Source organism: Podarcis raffonei, chromosome 2 (assembly GCF_027172205.1).
Source record: "Podarcis raffonei isolate rPodRaf1 chromosome 2, rPodRaf1.pri, whole genome shotgun sequence".
Lineage (NCBI taxonomy): Eukaryota > Metazoa > Chordata > Lepidosauria > Squamata > Lacertidae > Podarcis > Podarcis raffonei.
The window spans coordinates 37378563-37402937 of NC_070603.1; the positions used below are offsets into that span (position 1 = coordinate 37378563).

The window sequence follows — 24375 nt, forward strand, 5'->3', positions numbered from 1 at the left end:
TCTGCAGCTCCTTGAAAGCTCTGAGCACAGGTCTCTATTACAGTGGTACCTCGGGTTACATACGCTTCAGGTTACATACGTTTCAGCTTACAGTCTCCGCTAACCCAGAAATAGTACCTCGGGTTAAGAACTTTGGTTCAGGATGAGAACAGAAATCGTGCTCTGGCAGCAGGAGGCCCCATTAGCTAAAGTGGTGCTTCAGGTTAAGAACAGTTTCAGGTTAAGAACGGACCTCCGGAATGAATTAAGTACTTAACCCAAGGTACCACTGTGGTCTGTTGCTGTTATTTTGTTTTATTTTTTAAAATGACAAAGTAATATACTTCTCTGTACCTGAGAAATTCTTTGAGTCCAGCCTTATTTGATTCCCAAACTGATAACCAAATTTGGCTATTCTAGGTGGTTATCAGAGATTATGATGTTGCTTTGATACACATTATAGTCACTTAGGCTCATCCACACACCAGTTGTCCCATGTCTGTTGCCTGTTTTTAATTTTTTGAAATGTTGGTCACATAAACCACACACCTTATATTAGGATCATGACTGCTTCCTATTTTATTTTCCCCACACAGCAATTAATATCAGTATGACAGAGGAATGAATGTGTGATTTTGCTGTGGCATATGAAGTGCCATTCTCCCATGAGTACACATCTCAGGAGCCGATGAGTCTCCATGAATGAGATGTTTAAGTGTGGAACTTCCCTTTGTAGTGTTAAAAGTTAAAGTGAATTGCATTCAAGAGTTTTAAGTCAAGTACCATATAGTTTAATTGATGGGTGGACCGGAGCCACATAGAGATTTTCTGCTTCCATGGAACTGCACTGACATTATTGATTCCCAGCCTAGATTATGTCCCAAAGTAGGTTATACTTCACAATATCTGAACATTATTCATCAATCATGCACACGATGCAAAAGTATATGCATAAATCCTCACATATAAAAATCTTCATTCTCCAAACATCCCCGGCAGAGATATTGCTTCTATTTCCACTTTACATATTGCAGCATGCCACCTCAATCTCTGAGCGGTGCAAGATTCTTAGTCAGGGTTCAATTTCCTTCAGAATGAGGGACAGCAGAGGCTGTGGTGTCTTTATGATATATGGTGTATTTACACACATATATACAACCTGAACCTAGGAGAGACAGTTCACAGCATCTACACCCCAAGGGGGGGGGTTATTTCTCCCATAGTCACAGCCTTGGATTCAAACAGGACTTGGGCATGGTTCTGTCTCCTTGGCTTCCCAACCTACTTCTTCTAGCTCACATAACTCAACTCTGCCCTTTGTCTTTCTAACTATCAGTGAGTTGAGGGAGGGGCCCCACATCTATTTGCCTTCTGGCACAGAGCCACTTTGTTACCTTAGTGTCCCATACTTAAAGGGCCATTACCTCATCTAAAGCTAGCCTGGCTATCCCAGAAATTGAATCGGTACTGGATGCAGGAATCAGAAGGGGGCCCAGGCATACAGCCTACCCTCCCAAACCCTCCCAAAGCATAACAATATGTAGCAGTAGGCCTGAGAACAGTGCAAGTTTTCAGTGGCCAGATTCAATTAATGAGTTGTGCTAGTGGAAGCCCGCATAAGGATTTTTTTTCACTAGCACAACAGGGTTTGTTTGTGTCTCCTCCTCCTGCATGCCCCCCCCCAAAAAAAAAATTGGCTCTGCATGCATTGGGGGAGCCCAGGTGGAGGAGAGGGGAAATTGTTCTGTCTGGCAAGCTGAAATGCTCGTGCTGACAGAAAGATCTCCCATTGAGTTCCTCCCTGAGAAACCTCTGGGTAAGGCCAAATCTCAGTTCATTGATCCACAACAGTTTTTATGAGATGCACTATTGTTTCATGTTAAAAATAATTTGGGACTTCATCTTGAAAATTATTGCGGGATTGTCGTTTTTTCATACTTATGATGGTTCCTTAATTTCCCACTAAACCTCACTTTCTCCTTCCTTCCTTCCTTCCTTCCTTCCTTCCTTCCTTCCTTTTCCCTGAGAGCTAATTCCTCAGCATTTCTTCCCCTTTGTTATTTTCTGGCACTAAATTTCAATGCACTGGAGAGTCCATTTATCATGGGAAGCTTCTCTCTGCATTAACATTTGGTGGCAAACTGTTGACTGCGGACATTTGGAGCCAAGGGTTGTCATACTATCTCAGACCATATACCGATGAAAGCCATGGCACAGGGAGTTTCCTGCACATCCAGAAATGCTGAGAGCAAAGTATGCTGGGGGAGATGGGAGGGAGGGACAAGTGTGCCAGACTTGGGCTACTTTTTCCTATGGCTGGATATTCTTCAAGGAAAATAAATGGAAGGTGCCTTCTTCTTTTAAAATGTGCCTCTTATGTGAAATAGGAGAGTTAAGCTTATTCGTGGTTGTTTCTGTGCTGGAGCAGCTTTTACAAAGATAAGGTTACAGAATTCCTGGCATTTGGGAATAGAGATGAGAAGGCCTGAGAGAAAACCAGAAAAATGAAGATGGGGGTTGCAGAAAAATGGGGGGGTGTCCCCACTCCACATTTTCTGGTTTTCCCCCAAACCTTCACATCTCTAAACCAGGAATGGTGAAGCTGTGGTCCTCCAGCTGGTGATAGACTCCAGTTCTCACTGGAGAATGGTCAATGGTCAAGGAAGATGGGAGGTTTTGGTCCAAGAACATCTGAAAGGTCAGAGGTTCCCCATCCCTGATGGTCTAGGCCCATGGTTCCCAACGTGGGGCACACGTCCCACCGGAGAGCAATTTGATTCTTAAGGGGGGCAATTTGAAAATGAGTAATTAACAGTGAATGGCCTTTTAGGCTTCCTCCACGTGAATAGAGTTCATTTTTTGAATAAAAAGTATTATACGTCATGGGTGGGAGGGCATCAAGTCCTATAGCCATGCCAAGACTGTCTCAAATTCAGGCCCCGCCCTTACAAGAAAAGTTAAAAAATATTCATGGTGCATGTGACGTGTGTGGACTTCTGTCCAGCATGTTATGTGCTTCAATTAATTGTGAGAAGAGTACTTTCCACCCAGAAAGCTCCCTACAGGGAATAATAGTAGCAATGACTTTGTCTAGTCTGGAGAAAAAAACGAGCAACAGGTGGACAGGCAGGCAGGTATGGACACTGAAATCAACTCAAGGAACAAGTTGCTCAGACTCAGCAGCCAGAGCAGAGTTTCCACCAGAAAGATGCCTATTGGCTCTCTTGTGTCACCTGACAAGAGCTGAACTAGAAGCAACATCAAACGCTGCTTTGAAACCACTCTTCACTGCCTGGTTAGGAAGGCAATTGATGCACCTTATATAAAGAGACATTTGAGACCCATGAATGAATGATACTTTATAATAGTTCAATTCCAACACATCCCTCACATTCTGTCTTTAAAAATACCTATTTTCTACCATTTGTATTTGTCACACATTGAAGTCACTGCTTTTGACAGCGAGCTGCTAAGAATACCAGATTACACTGAGAATGTATTTAGAGTTTGTGCTGTGGAGACAATGCACAAAGCAGTAAGAGATTCATCTTTTAGTAATGCCCATTTTGTAAGAGGCAATAAAGATACAGCATCCGGTAAAGAGATAAACATGCTATAACTAAGCCAGAGTGGCAAAATTGGAGACAAGAGACAAAGCGGGGGAATGGGGAATTAAATTAATGTGTGCACTTTAAATATATATATATATATAAAAAAGAGTCAACTCCCAGTCACCTCGTACTGAAAATGAGCTGCCTTGGGGAAAGATATATCTTACAGGGAGTTTTTGAAGGATGATAAATACTGTAGTCAGTCTATTATAAACTGCAGTGTGAGCTGAATCTTAATCAAGACACAGAAATATAAATCTAAAAATAATAAAGGGAAAATCAATATTGATGTTCAGGAATAAAAGTACTATATTTTTGTTAGTAAACGTTTTTAAGGTCCCAGGGAAAAAATTATTTGAGAGAACCTACAGTAATTTACTTTAATTTCAATAGCTGGCAAGCTCCCAGAACGTTTGGGTGGAATTTATACCATTGCCACAAAACAAGCTTATATATAAACAAACAGCATTTATTACTTCACTGCCGGTAGCCTACCGAGGCACCAGAAAAATGTGCTAGCAGACTGGGAATGCACCAATGGCAGCATTTCTGTGAACTCTACTTAATACCATGGTATCATTTGATTATTAGGAAAACACAGTACAACCTACATACAGGGACTGTATAGTTATAAATATCTCTCTCTCTCTCTCTCTCTCTCTCTCTCTCTCTCTCTCTCTCTCTCTCTCTATCTCTCTCTCTCTCTCTCTCTCACACACACACACACACACAATTACATTAATAATAATAATTTATTCTTTTTTCAATAAAAGATTCTCAAAGCCACTTACAAAGATGTAAAATACAAAAATGCCATAAAAACAGAGAACAATGGATCATAATCCCAGGGTCATGGGTTTGGGACTAGATGACCTGTGGCATCCCTTTCAGCTCTACGATTTTATACATAGTGCCAAAAGTGTTCCTCCACCAACAGCACAACAAGGAGGCTTTTCCACTACGGCTACTGGGACACAGCCCTCCCAATAAGAATGTTAGGTGATTTTTAACCACCCACCCCACCCCAAAAAACCCCACCCTCAAAGCCACATACTCTTTCCTGTCCCTCACACACTTTACACTTCCATGAACTGAAAGAGGCTTGTAGAGACATTTCTGTCAAACTCTGGTTCTCTGGCCAATCAGCTCCCTATAGATCTGTAGAGAGGGGCTTAAAAGCAGCCACTCTTAATATTCAAAAGTCTGCTGAGAGATTTATGGGGAGGGATTTCTTTGCCGTAGTCATACTCTTGGACTAAGTGTGTGACTTAATTTCTAAATGAGATGTATGGAGTGAAAATCATATCAGAAAATCACACTTGGTCCCTCTTATAAGAAAGCTCTTTCCTGGTTGTCTCCCTCTTCTATCTCTGACCACTCTTCGTCATCCCACCACCAAACTCCTGGCTCTGAGTTTTCTTCCCTTGAGGGTTCCCCAGCTGGTTCTTCCCACCATTCCTCTATGTCCAGCTGGTCCATGGCATCAGGTTTCCCCATCTTCATTCAGCTGATCAGTGTTGTTTTGAAGGGGAAATGGCTGGGACAGGATTTAAGTCTTTCCCACCACAACCATCTGAATGGAAATTTGCCCTGAAGTGTGCTCATTTTAAAATATGCTTAACATGACATGTAGCTTGGCCCTTGGTATAAGATCAGGTTAAATTCCAACAAGCATGTATGTCCCCTGTCTACGTGGCCCCCTTATCTGCTCCCCCCATATGCCCCCCATTAAACAATTTGAAAGGGCTGAATAGGTTCTGAAATTGAAACTCGCTCTATATTGTGTTCAGTCATTTGTCTTAAAATATCACTTTTCGATAGTTATGTGACAAAAATGCAAAGAGGCATGACAGAGACTATCTGTGCCATTATCTTACTCCAATATAGCTTACGGGAGTGTAATATTCCATGAGCCTTCTTGGGCTCAAACTCTGAAGTCTGTTTCCACAGAAACATCCATAGCACATTTCACAGAAATTCTTGCGGAACAGCTAATGGGACACAACGTCCTCATTTGGAAGAAATGAAAGGAGCATTTGAGAGTGCGATAGCCAAACACTCATTTCTGAGTTAATACTTTTTGATAAAAGAGCAGCTGACAGTTAATGGAACTGGTAAAAACTCTCTGTGAGTAATAGACCCAATTGCCATCTGTAGTAAAATACAGCCTTTTATTTGAGCTGTGGCAATTTTGTACCAGCTGGGAATCTTGACCATTAGGCCTCATTAGAGGTATAGCCCATTTTCCAGCTAAAAAGTCCCCCCAGAAGCCAATTCTGATTTCATCTGAATTAGCACTGATCATCAGAATACTAATAGCAAAGTTCATCTCCACTTAACTAGCTTGTTCAAGTGGCTTGCAGCGGAATACAAAGTCCTCATAATTTTCAAGAGATTATCCCTTCAAGAATGGAAGAGAAAAACAAAACAAATAGAAGACTGAACTGCAATAAGATTGGCGGCTTCTGGTGGCCCCACTGCAAGAAGGGGCTTCTAGTGGCCAGCTGCTCTACACAGCAGCTTATTCTTGCAGATGTTTGACTGGCCTCTTTTCCTATAGCTGTCCAAATCCCTCAAAGCCAAACATTTAGCACATTTAGGAAGAAAAGGAACATGATTCAAATAGGCATGTGAGCAGTGGGTTTTTTGGAGTGTACAGAACAATTCTAACAAGGGGCTGAGGAGAGATGCAGAAAAGCAGATTCACCGTCACATTCAGGGCCCTGTCAACTCAACCTGGCCAGAAGGTGGGGGGCAGGTTTATTTGGGTGGTTTCCACTATATTCCTGCTGTGGAATCACTCCCCCTGCACACACACCTGGATCAAACACTGTCAGCACCCTGCAACAGTCTGTTTTGGAGGCTTTCCACTGATTACTGCTAGTGGTTGTTTATTACCCACCTGCGTAAAAACAAACAAACCGGCCACACTCCTCTTTGCTTGCAGAAGGTGACAGAGGTGTGCCATTGCACATGCCTTCGACATGGGGGGGGGATACAATTGCTGCCTTACTCTTAAGTATGCATGCATACCCTCCAACATATCTCCGATGAAAATAGGGACATCCCATTCCATAATGAAAATTTTACTATTTATACCCCACACACCTTACTGGGTTGCCCCAGCCACTCTGGGCAGTTTCCAACACATATAAAAACATAATAAAACATTAAACATTAAAAAAAAATTCACTATACAGGATTGCCTTCAGAAGGCTCGGGGGTCGGATATGCAGCTTCAGAATGAGCAGGGCTTTCACACTAAAGAGATTGGGGTTGTTGTTTCACATGGCCCTTTTCTTGGGCCATGTTGTGCAGCATCCCATGTTATTTGAATTTGTTTCTTAACTGATGGACTGGCAGGATGTTAATAATACTAATAATTTACAGCAAAACCCTCTACATATCTCAGCTTTAAATCCCTTTGGGTTTGATGGGGCTAACACCCAGGCAAATGGGCAAATAACTGCATCTTTAATTGCTTGCCAGATATAATTTACACCTTTCATAATCTTCCCTGGGAACAGCTCTAATATCCCAGTGGAGTCTTGCCCCATGATTTTAAATAGATTGGTGTCTTTTTTTAAAGTTCAGGATATGTAGTCGTCCCCCCCCCTCCCCTTGGTAGCATGAGGGGCCAATGCTGGGAGTCATAAACCATCTTGAAGGGGGGGGGGAGAGAATGTGGATCGGTTACTGCCAGAGTGTGGCCTTTAAATCAAGAACTGGAGCCAGGAAGGTTCATAAAACCAGAGGCAGGATTTTTTTTTTAGCCTTGAGAATTGAGGTACTTTAAATTCCAGCCTTCAGGTTCAGTGATCTGTTCAAGAACAAACATAACGCTTAAATAGAAGGGACCTGAAATCAGGACACATTTTCCTGCTGAGTTAACCCAGGACAGCCCTCCTAAAGTTTTGCTCATTTGTAATGACATTTTCCTGTATTTTAACAATCCAGAAAGAGAAAAGGCTTACAATCGTGATGCTGCGGGAGACAGGATCTGCTGCAATATTCACCTTCAGATACATCAATAGGAGTAGCAAAAGTAATACATTTTAATAGAAAATCTCAGCAACATAACCTTGATTTCATTCTAATTGCCCTGTTGACCTGTTTCTCATGTATCAGGCTTCCCAGCCTGGTACCCTAAATTGGACTACAATTCTTGCCAGCCCCAGCCAGAGTGGCCATGGATCAGGAATGGTGGGAACTGTAGCCAAGAACACCTGGAGGCGATCACTTTAGAGAAGGCTGCCATGCATCTGGTCTAAGGTCTTCCCCTTGCTAAACAAATGTAGATCAAGTTCAGTCCCAGCGTTTTACCCACTACAGCTCACTGCATCCCATATGCCAGGTATGAGGAGCCTTTGGCCTTCCAGATTCAACTTCCAACCATCCCTTTGAGTGCTTTACAGCAACTCTCTCCTTCTCACTAAGAGTGTTTTGCACATTACACTTCAGCAGGCCCAGAATTGATACTGAAGGTATGCTCAACAGGGAGCTTTAGCCAACCCTGGTTCTCTAAAGAACACTCCCTTTGTTTGACATTGCTTGGGTTACCCTGCATAATGGCTTGTGTTGGGAAAGAAACAGGGTGTGTGTGACCCCGACTGTTCTCTTTGATGGAGTAGCTCTCCTTTTGTGGAGCTGCCTGGAAGCCAAAGGCAGCCCTAAAATCAACATCACAGTCCATCCTCCACGACCCTTCTCTAGGAGACAGTTCAGTTGTGGCACCACCACCACCTGGTCTATGGAAAGCTCTCCATAACAAGGTCCAGGTTAAGACCTTGCTCTTAACACATTTTATGGGAAAGGATTGGTTGATACCACCATTGTGCTAATTGTTTATTCTTGATTATCTTGGGGAGGTGGTATGGCCATTCTTGGGGAGGTGGTATGGTTTTAGTGTATCATGGAAACTGCTGCTATATTTTTAATTTTTGTATATTTCAATTGCTGTAAGATGTAATAAACTATTCGACTAAAATGTAACACTAAAAGAAGCAAGCACAAGGATTCCCACCGGCACAACAGGAATCTCCACCCCCTACTCCACCTTGGGACCCCCAGATCAGATTTAGGAGGGGGAAGGAGAGGGGTAGAAGGTTCATTTGCACAGCAAAAAGCCTTGTGTTGATGGGACCTTAGAGATGGCTGAATACAATCCTTATACCTATGTATCAAATGTGAAGAGAAACAGGCCAGAACAATAGGATGGGAGGCAATGCAGAGGACTGTTGTTTGTTTGAAGAACTGTCAGAGAACAGGTCTCTTTTTCAAGTCTAGTTTTAGGAGAGGGGCCCATAATAAGAGAACGCAGGGGCCCAGAAATTGCCTATTAACAGCAAACTGAGCTCACAGTCTTCCCCATTGTGGTGAGATGTACTGAATTATTATTTAAAATATAGAACTTACACACACACACACCCCACACCCAGATGCACCTTTTTGGTGATGCACCTGTGGTCACCCTGGCCTGGCAAAATTCAGCATTTGACACTGCATCAGAAAAGGCAAAGGAAAAGTGAAAGTTTCCTATTATTTTCATTGAGGTCTCATAAGCAACCTGAACACACACTTGGATCACACGTTTGGAATCACAACTATGCTTTCTAAAAAAATGCATCTGCCACATGGGAGATGGCTTGAAACATTTCTGAATGCAACTCAGCTCCTTCTGCATTCAGGACAGCTGCGATGAACATATCAGTTGAAGGGCAAGGGCTGCAGAGTAATAGAGTTTTGAATTGCATTATTGCCCCGCCCCAACCCTTTGGATTCTACAGATAATAAGTGCAAGCCATTCAGTTGTCTTTGTCCTCTTTGTTCCTGAGAACAAAATGGACCCCCTGCTCTGCCTTCAGTAATGCAGGACTGGAGAAAGGAGAAGAGTAGCCTGCAGCTTCTGCTCCTGGGTGTAAGATGGACTCCATTATTACTAATAATTTAGCACACAACACAATCCACAAAGTGCTTTGCAATTGCTCAGCACTTTCCCCGTCAAAGCTGCTCTCTGAAGTAGCCAATTACTGGCCCTGCTTCCACAAATGGAGGAGCGAAAAACTGAGAGGTAGCTATTTGCCCAGGGAAACAATAGTTGAGTTGTTGTGGTTTCTTTAAAATCCTTATTTCCATAGTGCGAGGCTGGCATTTTAGACACCGGACCACACTGGCTCCTTATACTTACTCTGACGATAACAAGCATAACTTCAAGCCCATGCACCTCCATCCACACCACTGCACTAACCTTTCCCTGATGTGTTATATGTGATTTATGCAGGACCCCATTCTGTCCACAAGCATAAGACTCTGATTTTAATGAGGTGCTCTGTAGAAAGGATATGGCCAGCCTTTCAGCATTCGAGCCGATTTACCTTTGGGAGTTGTGCAGGTGCAGGTGGTGCTTTTCAGGTTCCTACAGCACAAGCTTTGCATCAAAGTTCCTTCATCTGCACAAATGTTAATGGTACAGGGACCCTAAAGTTTACAGTCTGGCCATCCTTGCTATAGAGGATGAGTCTTCTTCTTGGTGGCCTAAGCATTTCTAATGCAAAAAGGCTCATGCAACAGAAGTCTTTCCCTTTAATGATCGACTTGTTCAGCCCATTCTTTAAACCAAAGGGACTGCATAGCATGCATGTAGCAAAAGCAACATACTGAAACACTTTGGTGAATTAGAACGATGGACAGGCAGAAAAGTCTTTCCAGCAGGAAAGCTGCAGGCAGAACTGAGATTGGGAAGAAATTTGATTCAGATTGCATATAAAAGCAAACCTACCTAATTCGCCCTTTCTGGAATGGTACCAGAACCAAAACACAGCCATTCTTTGAAATTCACATTTCTCCAAAGGGTTGAAAACGTGAGTCCTATTTCTGGGCTGGTAAAGAATGGAGCTGTTAAGCACTTTATTGAATTTTTAAGAAACCCCTACAGCTCACATATGCATTTCTGAATAGGCTCCATCCCATCATTTCAGAATGACTGACAGTGCAGCTCTATGTGCGTCTACTCAGAACTAAGTCCATTTGAGTCCAGTGGGACTCCTAGAGCTGAAGCCTTAATTATACAAATTAACAATTATCTTAATTATTCTCCTCCTTCCCAGAGTTGCGGCCATCATAGAGCAGCAGCTAGCTGTTGTTATCTGAGATTACATGAGTAAAAAAAAAAAAGGTTGGTTTCTTGACAGTTAGAACATCTTCTTTGTGGAGATTGCTCAGTCATTACATTTGCCAAGATCGGTGTGCTATTTATTCAAAGATTAGATCTACTCTGGCAACACTGAAATGCAGAGCAGAAATGTCACCTGGCTGCTCTTTAATTATGAAGGAAGCATCCACCCCCTATTCGCCCGCTGAGAAAGACAGATGTTAAGTTCTCGAAGTATTCTTTTGTGCTGTTTAAACACTAAAAAGGCCTGTGCCACCTGAAAAGACCAACAAATATATTGCAGCATGAGTTTTGTCAGCCAAAGCCACTTTAGCACAGGCAATAATAATACATCTCTTTTTGTAAGGGAAGCCAAGAGACCGAGTAATGCAAGGGACAGCAGAAGGAGGTGAACTGAGCACGAATGAATGCAAGACCTAGCGAAACCATAAGATCGTGTTTATTGTGACCCACTCCCAACCGGTTGTGCTTGTAAGCCCCTGAAGAGGCCAATTGTGTGCTGTACAAAGCCAACCAAGATCTCTAAACCTACTAAAGGACATCTTGGATATAATACAAGCTCTAGAAATCTCCATCTCCCACTCTGCTCTTTGGTGCTTTTCTTATTTAAATCTGGATTTATTTTCAGGTGGAATGAAGGAGATTTGGTAGTCTTTTTATTCATTTTTTGGCATTTTGCCTTAAGCAAGACTCCAAACTCCCAATAACCAATAACCTTTGGAATGAATCAAGGACAGGTTGTTTGCTCAGGTTTCCAGTGAGATACTAGTGTGACTGCTTTCTTCCCTGGGAGGTGTAAGAATCTGAATGTCATCATTGTACAAGAACAGGGATTGGGAACCTCGGGCCACAGGGGCCAATTGCAGCTTTCTGGGCCTCTCTGTCTGATCATTGGAACTCTCCTCATCCTATACCCCCTACCCAGCCCCACACCCTCTCCTGAGGCCACATCCTTGATGGGCCCTCCTTTGCCCCCTCCCCAAGTGCTTTTGCCTGGCTGGAGTATGTCCTTGAACTCAGATAATGCTTCATGCTTGCCTGGCTGTTGGAACTAGCCTACTGTACAAAGCTAACATTGACACCAATCGCTCCACCTACTTTTTGCCTCTGGCCTCGCCCACTACTGGCATGTGTGACCCCCGAAAGGTTGCCCAGATAGCAATGTGACCCACAGCCTGATAAATGTTTCCATATCCCTGCAGTAGAATGAGGTAGTGGAAGCTAAGCTGGCCCCTTCTTTATAGCAATGGATCTTTGCCAATTGATTATACCAGTAGAGGATCTGTCCAAGCTTCCTTCATGCAGATGCCTTTTGATACTGCCGCAAATGGTTGTGGGTTGTTGTTTTTTGGCAGTTTAAAAACTTGGCAGGTGTAATTTCACTCCTTAGTTTATATTCCTAAAATGACTAAGAATCTCTTGGCAAGGTAATGTCCTTGGAAGTTAAAAGTAAGGTTGGTGTTTTTTAATTACAAAAATGATAATGCAAGAGTTTCAGTTCCCAGACAGAAGACATGCCTACACTAGTTGTCTTTTACGGCTGAGTTTATATACGTGGCATCTGTAATGCACATCCGACCTGCTGAACCTACGCTGTAAGAAAAAGCTTCCATTTCAGAGAGAGTCAACTCTCCTTAACCTTTTTGAAGGGATGGGGGTGGCGCAAATGGGGCCATTTCATACATTACAGAGGCAAACAGGGGTTTTAGTTATTTAAATATCATCATCATCACCACTGATTTATTAATTGCTTTCTAAACAATCTCAAACTGATTTACTTAGAATATAATTGAAAACTGTTAAAAGCACCCAAAAAACAACTGTATTTAAAACAAAACCCTACCAAGTGGACACTCATGGAAAAGACCCACTGGGAAAGCCTGTGGGAACAAAAAAAGTCTCCACATGTTTCTGGAAAGGGCAGATAGTGGGTGCCTGTCATAATTTGACAGGAATCCTATTTCATAGATCAGGGGCAGCCACACTGAAAGCTCTGCTCTAAGTTACTGTGCAGCAAGCTTCTGAGATCTCTGGTACTTGCAAGAGAAACATTCCCACGGACCACAGCAATCTACTGGGTGTATAAGGGCCTCCAATAGAGCCCCCTCAAGGGAGCTTCAAAGATGACAACACATCACACAACAGCCCTTATAGACGATCAGATCAGATTCCAGAAAGGGGGCACGAGTGTGTGTGTGTGTGTGTGTGTGTGTGTGTGTTTCAGTCTTTGCCTTTGGCACAGTTCTGCTGTTCCCTCAGTTTAAGGCTCTTGTTGCAAATGTTTTGAGGAAGTGCTGTGGGAGTTTTTGTCCATCATTCTCTCCCATGACATCCCTCTGGCTGCCAGAATGGCTGTCTTTGGCGATTGGCACTGCAATTTCAAAGCACTGTTGTTTTGGGACAGAGGGACCTCTTCCTTCTTTCTGACAAGTCTGGATGCCTGACAAGAATGAATCAAAGTTTATATCTCTTTTTCACTTACACTTCAGGTACCATCCAGCAGTTGGCTTGATGGAAAGAATCCAGGCGATTGCTCAGAACGTCTCGGACATTGCAATGAAGGTGGATCAGATTCTTCGCAACAGCCTCCTAAACGGAAAATGTAAGAAAACCAGCAGGCTCACCAAAAAGGATGATCTGAGATGATCTGTAACATCTGCTTATATATTTTAATCGAAATGTTACTGGGTACCATTGTATGCACACGCTCACATACACGTGTACAAGTTATAGTTTGTTTCACTTAGACCAGGGGGAATTAGCAATCTGGCAAGAAACCAGGGCTTAGAATCGAGGAATATTTGATTTATTACAAGAGAGAGAAATATTGATCGCTATGCAGGCCATTACATTCAATTGGACTAGAAATGTGCAGGTTAAATGAAAGGAGAGGATAGCTAGGACAACAGGGTAAAGGTAAAGGTAAAGGGACCCCTGACCATTAGGTCCAGTCGTAGCCGACTCTGGGGTTGCAGCACTCATCTCGCTCTATAGGCCGAGGGAGCTGGCATACAGCTTCCGGGTCATGTGGCCAGCATGACTAAGCCGCTTCTGGCGAACCAGAGCAGCGTACAGAGACACCGTTTACCTTCCCACCGGAGCGGTACCTATTTATCTACTTGCACTTTGATGTGCTTTCGAACTGCTAGGTTGGCAGGAGCAGGGACCGAGCAACGGGAGCTCACTCCATTGCAGGGATTCGAACTGCCGACCTTCTGATCGGCAAGTCCTAGGCTCTGTGGTTTAACCCACACCAAATCCAGTGAAGGAAAGAGCAATAGAAGTCAAGCAGACATGCAGTGAAGTTAGCCAGTTTGGAGCTGGAGGTTAGAATCAAACAGGGTTGGCTGGGAGCAGCCTGGCTCTTGGGAGAATGAGGGCAATAGAAATATAGAAGTAAGAGCTGGAAAAGAAAAATAGAGTGTGGATGGTGTATGAAAAGAGAGGGAGGGAGAGGGAAAAAGTTTCTTCTGTGGGAGATGCCTGTGGAACTACTTGGGTGGTCAGTTGCGGGAAGCGGGGGGCTAGCAGAGCAGTACAAGGTTTCCCCAAGCAGAGGCTGCATGTTCCTTTAGCTCCCTAACTAAACATATGGCATAATCGCAGAAATGGAAATGAGGTGTGGGACACTGGGAAGGAGGTGATAGGAAGAGGAGTGAAGCTGATGTAGGGATGAGGCAAGCTGGAGTGGAACAGTCTAGTCCAAGCATAGGCAAACCCTGCCCTCCAGATGTTTTGGGACTACAACTCCCATCATCCCTGACCACTGGTCCTGTTAGCTAGGGGTGATGGGAGTTGTAGTCCCAAAACATCTGGAGGGCCGAGTTTGCCTATGCCTAGTTGATGAGAAGACCCACAAGGACTAGAAGAAGCCGAAGGACTGGAAATGCAAATTCTTACAGGTTCTGAAAGAGTTTATCTAGAACAAAGGGGCAGGGAACTGATCTAGAGAAGAGTACTTAGAGAAAATCCAAAAGTTTGTATCAGTTGGATTCAAGCCTCCTACTACAAGGAGTGAAGGCAAAGGTATGTGGAGTGCAAATGGAGTAGTGGGTGTAGATACCTGCTGGAGGATCCTGAGTTATGCCAATGCATGCTAATGCTTCTCCTGGTGTATTTAGGCATGCAGCATCCTTTATTACGGCAGCCCTACTGTCCAACCAGTAAGCTGTGGCTCTTTGCACAATGCAATTGCATGTCAATGAAAGAAGCCAAAACGAAATCAAGCCCAACTGGAAAGTACAAAACATCAATTTGGGATGAACAAAATGCGAACAAATGCAGAGCTTGAAGTTATGCAAACACTTAATCCATAAAATACATCGTATAACTACACAGATTAAAAGCAACAACCTATAAGCCACTCCAAAATTAATCCGCACAATAATCAGCTACATACCTGCCAGGTGGGGGATTATCAAGAGGACAAGAAGGATGGTTCCACTGAGCCATCTGGCAGCAAAATGAATAATCACTCAAAACTGGAAAGTCTGGGCTTCTCCAGGCACAGAAAATGGGGTGAAAGACCACCTGTAACTAGCAGCCCATGGGAAACTTCTACTCTGTGAACTAGATAAAAAGCCAAGCTCCCCGGGGATTTGGAGTGTATTTTTGGAACTCTTCCCTGAGTAATACCCACAACTGGAAGCAGTGGGAGGCATGTTGCAGTGATGGAAACTTCCATAACTTAATAGATCTTAATCTGTGACAAGAGCAGACACTCATTTATCCCAACCCTTATCTTCTTATCTGAGCATGCAATCATGAGCACCATATAACATGCTAACTCACTGAATGCCAGAGATGAAAATGCTGTAGCTGGAGGGGAAAAAAAAGAGGAATAAGATTGGAGGAAGGGAAGCTGGGAGAGAGAAGGGTGAGTCGGGGACTGTACAGTGCTTAACCTCGGGTTAAGTACTTAATTCGTTCCGGAGGTCCGTTCTTAACCTGAAAGTGTTCTTAACCTGAAGCACCACTTTAGCTAATGGGGCCTCCTGCTGCTGCCATGCCTCCAGAGCACAATTTCTGTTCTCATCCTGAAGCACTATTTCTGGGTTAGCGGAGTCTGTAACCTGAAGCGTATGTAACCTGAAGTGTATGTAACCTGAGGTACCACTGTACTGTTCTATTGCAATAATGTGAAAACCCCAATGAACTATGGATAACAAATGCAATTCTCTCTCTCCTTCTCTCTCTCTCTCTCTCTCTCTCTCTCTCTCTCTCCACACACACACACACACACACACACACACACACCCCAGCATATAAAACAAACAACCACTGGTGGCCTTCTTAGGGTAATCAGTATGAGTAACTTCCTTCATAACACGTATTCATGTATAACCGATAACCATATGCATTTGACTATTTCTGTCTCCCTCAGCGGTCTATTGTAATTTTAATAGTACCAATAACTCTTCCGTAACCCCTGGGGTACATATAAGTGTAAACCAAACCTTTCAGTCATACTCCTTGTTAGCCTTTAGGTGAATTTTTGTTTGCGGTGATATCTTTTTTGCAGAGGAAATTGTCATGTGGGCATATAAATAAGCCTCTTAATGTGTGGTCTGCTTTGCCCTGGTAAAGAATACTATACAGTATTCAGTATTAAGTGGAGACACCACTGACTGCTTAGTGATCCACGGTATTTGGCAAATTGGCCTGAAAAGCATGATGACATTTCTTTCAAAACAAATGTGCAGGATGTGAATTGGGACTAAAGATAGATACCTTTATCCTTGGGACATCACAGGAAGCCAGCTGTGCAGATTGCACAGGCTGGCCTCATCCACTGCTGTTCTCAATCAGCTGTATGGATGTGAAACATGACATATGTCTGTACCATAGGGATCAGAGGCAGCCCAGTGGATTCAGGGCAATTTGCACATGACCTCAGAATCTTTTCCTCTCATCCTCAGCCTGCTTCTAACATCCTTTATTCTGATATGTCTGAAATGGACAAAGCCATTTGGCTCCACCCTGGAAAAAGTTGGGCAGGACTGCAGTTGAAATTCTGTCCATCAAATCTGTCATTTCTGTGAGTAGGGCTCCCTCTAGAATGGGAGCTTTGTACACACTTTAAAGGACATTTGAAACATATTCTTTCCCTTCAAAGAATTCTTGTCACACACACACACACACACACACACACATATGGTTTTATTAAGGTTTTTCATGTTACAAAGCAAACGAATAAGCAGAGAGAGGTACATATATTGTCTCCACTTTCAATTATACTAGGCAATAGAATGAAAGAACGACACCCACCATCCTTCTCTCCCCTCTCCCCCCATCTCCTCGCCCCTAACTGCAAGATGTCTATGACAAAAGTGTCTCTCACCAAACATCAACAATCTTGTCATTGTAGTTAAGCCCTCACAGAGTGATGGTTCCCAAAAACTTTATAACTTAATCTACAGTGCCCAGAGTTCTTTGAGGGGGGCTACATGTGCTTCAAATGTGCTTTAAAGTTATAGTATGTATGCAGCCTCAGAAGGTTTGTCAGTCTCTGATTGATTGCCCTTGATATATGCTACATCCGGCAAAAGGTTCCTTCACAGATGAAGAGGCATTGTCTGGTTCTGCTCTGATCCTAACAGGAAGCTAGGGAGCATAACATGGACAGAAAAGGGTGAAATATCCCCTCCCCCTCTCCATTGCCCCTCACCTCATCTAAACAGGTTAGCTGATCTTGTGTCAAAATTTACATGGCCCAGTCCTCTGCTTGAAAGGCTATCAAAGTGAGGCTTTATAGTTATTTGTTTGTGGTGTTTCAGAGATGCCAGCTTCTCCAGCTTATTGCAACGTCCAGACATCACATACACAATGTTGTGAGGAGCCAGTGGGTGGACCCGAACACCCTCTGAAAATTGAGGGTGCCCGGCTCCCTCAAAAATTACATTGGGGAAACTGCCTTGGCCCCTAAGAGTCAGCACCTATGTGGTGTTTGTGCTTCAGCATTTAACCAAGAAAAAAGCAGTAGAAAGTCCCTTCCCACAGACTCACATTCTAAGAAGACATGGAACATGAGGAAAAAGGAATGGGAGGAAGGAGGGGAAAGCAATCTCCAGCACAAGTTCTGCCCAGTTCAGTTCTATTTAAAGAAGGGAGAACAGGGGCCTTGAAATTGCCCATCAACAGTTAATACTTTTGGTAGCACGCAGGTCACCTGGCCACAGTCTCCCCCATTATGGCGAGATGTATGGTCTTTCCCTTTAAATTATAGCAATTATTTCTAAATTTTCACAAGGCCGTATAAAATCAGCATATGCAAATGTAATGCAAACCTCTATCCCTTTTGTCTTCCTTTCTTGGTGGAGTGTTTCCTCTTTTCTGGCAATGCCGAAATGACCAGCCTAAAATGGGTCATTGGGCTTCACGCACAGGCAGTGTTTTGAGACTTGGTATTTTCATTTGGTATCTTCATTACATTTGTAGGTAATTGTTTGAGACCTCGTACAGTATTTGTTGTGTTTTCCAAATGCACAAGCAAAGTGCACCTGACCATTCCTGCTGTAGAAAGCAAGCACCCTCAGATACCGTGTTTGTCACATGCAGGGCTGGGAGGGTTAGGTTTCTGCCCATGTCCCTGTCTTGGTTGCATTCTCTCTAGCAGCTTTCTCTAAAAGTGCTCCCGGCCATTTATTTCCCCTCATACATCATAAGATAAACAACCGATGGCATCGTTCCACTGCTGCCCCTCTCCTGCCCTACAAGAAGTGAGCTGTACCTTTCCTCATCTTTCTTCCGACCACATCGTTAAAAACAGGTGAAACTGATTCATTGGGATTTGCACGTTGAGTTCTCTTAGGCAGCTTAGGGAAGGAGTTGGGGAGGGTGTGGGGAGAGAGAAGAACTCTTTAATGCTGGCCTCACATGACTCTTCGGGAAAGGAAGAGTTAATGTCTGCAAAGCACTTGGTGAGCTGAGCACACCATACATCATTAGCAGGAAAGCTAACAGTCAGAGAACTGCAACGCTGGTACCTAAGTCAGCAGCAGTAGCAGCACACTGCAGGGAAGAAATGTGTTCCTATGGCAGCGCACATCCATTGTGGGGGCGCTTGTCTGCACTTCCCACTTCAACACCCCTTCTTGGCGTGTGACACAACTAACACCCACCCCCTTTTCCAGTGGGTTAATGTGCTAAGAAGGGGATTACTGAGGAAATCACTTTAATCATGCAACAATGATGTGTTTGTTTCCTACTAATCCACCGAAGAAAATAATCCCCAACAGACACCATTAAAAATGCTTGCCTTGAATCCCACGAGGACCCGTAAACCTCTCCTTTGAAAGCTTGATTTATCCACCTTTTTTGTGTGTTTCCCGTCTTCCCCATTGCTCACAACTCTCCCCTTTCTCCTGCTGCAAGATGGGTTTTGAAGCTGACTTTAATGATGCTATGATTTTACCTAGGGGCAAAGATTCCCATGGAGTCTTCCATTCTTGTCTGCCATGGCTGGCTTTTAAAAAATTAAATAAGTTGGAAGCTGACACAGAAGTGGGCAATTGTCGTAGAATGGCTACAGAGCTCCGTTATTAGCCTATGGGTTGTCAAGCCAGAGGACTAGTCACAGTCGCAAGCTGGGCTTCATTTGCGCACGCGAGCGCGCGCACACACACACACAGAACTAGCACTGGAGGCAAGTTAAAAATGGGTGCTCACTTTTAAAACATTTACACTACTAAAATCCAAAGTTCTTTAAGTGGTCTCTGTGAAGTCCCATAGCACGGCCACCCTGACTGCCGTCTGAGAGACATCATTGAAAATGTCTCTTCCTTTCTTGGTCCTTTGGAGTGTTGCCATTTCCTCTCCCCTTAGTTTTGTCCAGAGCCTAGTTTAGCATTAAAGGTAAAGGGACCCCTGACCATTAGGTCCAGTCGTGGCCGACTCTGGGGTTGTGCCACTCATCTCGCTTTATTGGCCAAGGGAGCCAGCATACAGCTTCCGGGTCATGTGGCCAGCATGACTAAGCCGCTTCTGGCGAACCAGAGCAGCGCATGGAAATGCCGTTTACCTTCCTGCCGAAGCGCTACCTATTTATCTACTTGCACTGGCGTGCTTTCAAACTGCTAGGTTGGCAGTAGCAGGGACCGAGGAACAGGAGCTCACCCCATTGCAGGGATTCGAACCGCCAACCTTCTGATCGGCAAGTCCTAGGCTCTGTGGTTTAACCCACAGCGTCACCCGTGTCCCTTAGTATAGTATTAGGTTTTCTCTATTAACAATGTGTCTTACCTTCATTTACGTCAGCAGCAGGGAGCTGGTGGCCCCCAGGTGTTGGACTGCAGCTCCTATCAGCCCGTGTCAGAACGGCCAACCATCAGGAATGCTGGGAGTTGTACTCCCAACAACATCTGGCCAGAAGCACCAGGTTCCCCATTCCTGTTCAACTTCTTGGACAGTCACTTGTTTTATTTCCGTTCAGCCTACAAACGAAACCTTCTGTACCTTTAAAAAATGTATTCATGGCCTTAGACTCAGTAATATACTGCCTGGAATTCCAGCTGAGTCGCTTTCTTTTTATATAGATATACTAGCAATTCTGATTGCATTTACTGAATGCAAGAAGTATTTTGGGGTGGGGTATTAAAAAGAAAATCTGGTGCTTTAATGATTAAACGGTTCAACTTGCAGTGCTTTGAATGTTTTACAAATACTGTCTGATGATCCACTTGTAGTTTATACTGTTACCCCCAGGACTCCTTCTTTTGAAAGATTTTTGTAAGTGGGGGCATCTTTTGCTCTGAGGCTGGCTGCCTCACCTTCTTACTGATATCTTTGGACTGTAGGGCGGCCGCCGCTTGTTTTAAGCTGTGCCCCCCGCTAGTCCTCTCAGTTGCTTTGTAGCCAATTCTGCTGCTCTGTGTGTCATATCAAAGGCATGCTCAAGGACTAAACCAATCTCTCGTGCAAACCTGGATCTCTGCCTGCCTGATCTCATGCCACACACTACGCAGTTTTTAGTGATTCACTCAGCTCCCCAAATGCACAAGTTTGTGCCAACAGCTTGAAAGCAATCGCTATTTCATCCACTATCCGTGCTTTCTCTTTCGTTCCGAGTTCTAATAAAGAATCTGCACCTTTCAGGTTTAATATTTCTTCTGAGTGTGCTTCAGATTCAATATTTCAAATCCAGACATGACCATTTATTATTTGCATTGTCATCAAACTGAAAAGTATTAAATACCTCTCTTGCTTATTCACCTGCCTTATGAATAAATAGTGTTGGATAAAATCTCTCACCTATTTCAATTGACCCACTTGCAATGCAGTGCTGTACAACTCAAATCCTTGTCTGCATATTCTTGAGTCGCTGCAGCATTTCCTTCCCACAACATATTTCTTAGAGATTTTCTCTTGTCCATTTTTGGGGGGAGGGGCATTCTGTTTTACTGTGTTTAAACAAGGCCTAAGTTCATGAAAGGATCATTTCTCATTTGCCATTGTCTCCATCTTCCTTCTATCCCCTTATTGCAGGGATGGGTGACCTGTAGACTTCCAGTTCTTGTTGGACTCCAACTCCCTTTATCCCAAGCCAGCAATAGTCACCAGTGGTCAAGGAAGATGGCAGCTGAAGTTCAACAACATTCAGAGGCCCACAGGTCCCCCACCCTCAGCTCGACTGCCTGCCCTATGTAGGCTCCTCAGGGCAGGGACCTGTCTTTTAGATGTAAAGTGCCGTGCACATTAAGGGTGCTATATAAACAGGTCTGGCCCAAAACATTTTGGCCCCTGAGGTTAACCACAAAATTCCCTGTTTCCGACCAGGGAAGAAGGGGTGAGTGTCGATCTACATTGGGAATAAAGGGGAACTAAAGATCTACACTGGGAACAAGGATGGGAGGAGACCAGCAACACGTTCTTTTCACCCAAAGGCTGCTGAAAATATGTTTTGGCTGCCCAGGAGGCGGCAAATCCAGCCTCCAAGGAGTGGGCTGCAGCTGTTGCTGCCATTACAGTGGCGATGGCAGCAGGCAATGCATGTTTTGGAGGTCAGATCTGCTGCCCCTGTGGATCCTGCCTCCCAAGGCAGTTGCCTTACCTTGCCTTATGGGTGGGTCAGCCCTGTAGATAAAATGTTTTACCTCCTCCTGACACTGTGTAATATTTGCTGCTGAACATTCTGTAGGATGATGCAATAGGAAGCTGAAGTGAGGACAACACCCATGTTGAAAATGAAGCTTTTGCCTTCCTGGATCAAAGACTAAATCTTTTGAAATTGCAAATGGATTTCATTATGATGATTAATGTGGCAGATACAAGAGCATTTTATGACCGGTTGTCTCACTGTGCTCTCCTGCTGTGACCCTAAAGTATTAAATATTGACTCTCTTGCTCATCTTTCTTTGTCCAGCTGTGGCTCAATGTGCCAAATGGCTTTTTCTGCCACCTCTCTCCCTGACACCCAAAGAGGTCCAAGGGAGTCAATAAAATATTGCTTGTTCCTGTTCTAATATCAATGTTTAATGTTTGTCTTTAATCTGCAGCTATGGTTCCTAATGAAGAATTGGGGTACCAAAGGACTTTGTTTAACTTTAAGGCCATGAATAATTGCATAGGCTTCTGCAATTTGTTCTTGAAAACAAATGGAGCATGTTATAAATAGTTTATAGCACCCTCACCGGCCAGCTCCTTTTAGCTTTCCCCATGTATGAATAATGGATTATTATCCCAAACTGGGCTTGGCCAGTGCTACAGATTAAGTGCCTAGGCAGTAGCAGCTCCCTTTTTTAAAAAAAAAACTCCAGGTCATCTGGCTCCAGGGCTGGCACCAGGGTCAGCATCATTGGACAACTGTTAAAGCCCAACCCTAACTCAGGGTCCCTCTGTCAACCCCTGGAGCCTCCTGGTTCTGCTGTTCCTTCCTTTGTGGTTGCTGCCTGTTCACTTGGTCCATTCACTGGTCTGTACACCACCGATACAATGGTCTCTAGAACGTTGTTCATTGGGGAATGGATACCCCTGTCCCACAGGGTTGTTGTGAATATACAGCCTGAAGATGAATAATGGCCTTCTGGTTCCTGGGGGTTAAAACAGGAGTAAGCAAGCTTTTACTCGAACTGTTAGGCATGGTGGTTGGGTGTTTATTTCAAAGACAGAACTCCATGCTTTACTTCTGAGTTTCTCTGAAAGGCCTTTGTGCCTGTAGGTGTTGCTATTGTTTGTCTCATTAGATGGCTCTGCACTTGACTGATTGCCTGCACAATTTTCTGCCGCAATTTGAAAATGTCTATATTTTGAAGGGCTTTCATGTGCTCCTTTAGAGTCATGCACATGCCTCATTAGGCACAATTTTTTTTGGGGGGGGGCATTGACTGGAGGCAAAATGCTGGCCAACCATTAGTATGCGCTGTAATCTGAGAAGAAATGTAAGACCATACAATAGAGCCACGCCAAGAAACACTTTTTTAAAAAACTTCCATTTTGCTTTCATTATCATAGGAAATTGAAGTGTAGCATATATATGTTTTGGTTTTTCCAACTGCCCCCTTCCTTTTTTTTTTTAAATAGATATTTATTAAAGTTTTCAAATTTAATACAATAAAAAAAGAATCAAAAAGAAGAAAGCAAAAAAGTTTAAAAACACATAAGGTTCACAATGCCTGTTTTTCAATAACATATTTCACTGACTTCCTCATACCTCCCCTTCTTGTATTCCAGTTCAGATTGTTAATTCAGCAAATCCTTATCCATAAATTTAACCTATTTCCATACCCTATTTCCCCCCCCATATCACATTACAGCTTTAAACCCCTTAATTTCTATCCAACATCATTCAACGCTCATTAATTTTGCAATATTTCCATAAATAGTCCTTGAATTTCTTCCAATCTTCTTCCGCCGACTCTTCTCCCTGGTCTCGGATCCTGCCAGTCATCATTTCTGCCAATCCCATACAGTCGATCATCTTCATCTGCCATTCTTCCAGAGTGGGTAAATCTTGCACCTTCCAGTACTTTGCAATAAGTATTCTTGCAGCTGTTGTAGCATACATAAAGAAAGTTCTATCCTTCTTTAACACCAATTGGCCAACCATGCCCAAGAGAAAGGCCTCTGGTTTCTTCAAGAAGGTATATTTAAATACCTTTTTCAGTTCATTATAGATCATTTCCCAGAAAGCCTTAATCTTCGGGCACGTCCACCAAAGGTGAAAGAATGTACCTTCATTTTCTTTACATTTCCAGCATTTATTATCAGGCAAATGGTAAATCTTTGCAAGCTTGACTGGAGTCATGTACCACCTATATATCATTTTCATAATATTTTCTCTTAAGGCATTACATGCCGTAAATTTAATCCCGGTGGACCACAACTGTTCCCAGTCAGCAAACATAATGTTATGTCCCACATCTTGTGCCCATTTAATCATAGCGGATTTAACCGTCTCATCCTGAGTATTCCATTTCAGCAGCAAGGCAACTGCCCCCTTCCAATGTCATCATTCCTTGGTTAGGTTTTGAACAACGGATAGAAGCATGCAAAAGCTGCTTCCAACTTCCAACAATGAGGCTTTGAGTGTGATTTAGTCCACAGGGCCCAGTGTCTTAACCTGTTCTTAATGGCCCCCTGGGTAGAGTTCCTTTATACAGTGGTACCTCGGATTACATA

The 24375-nt window shown here is 43.5% G+C and overlaps 1 protein-coding gene across 1 annotated transcript in view; it reads left to right on the forward strand.

Moving 5' to 3' along the window:
• MGAT5B (alpha-1,6-mannosylglycoprotein 6-beta-N-acetylglucosaminyltransferase B) overlaps positions 1-24375 on the forward strand; it is a 171318-nt gene that overhangs the window by 79533 nt on the left and 67410 nt on the right. The window contains exon 4 of the mRNA XM_053376036.1: positions 13251-13363. Coding sequence (XP_053232011.1) covers positions 13251-13363 — 113 coding nt within the window. The remainder of the gene's footprint in view (positions 1-13250; positions 13364-24375) is intronic.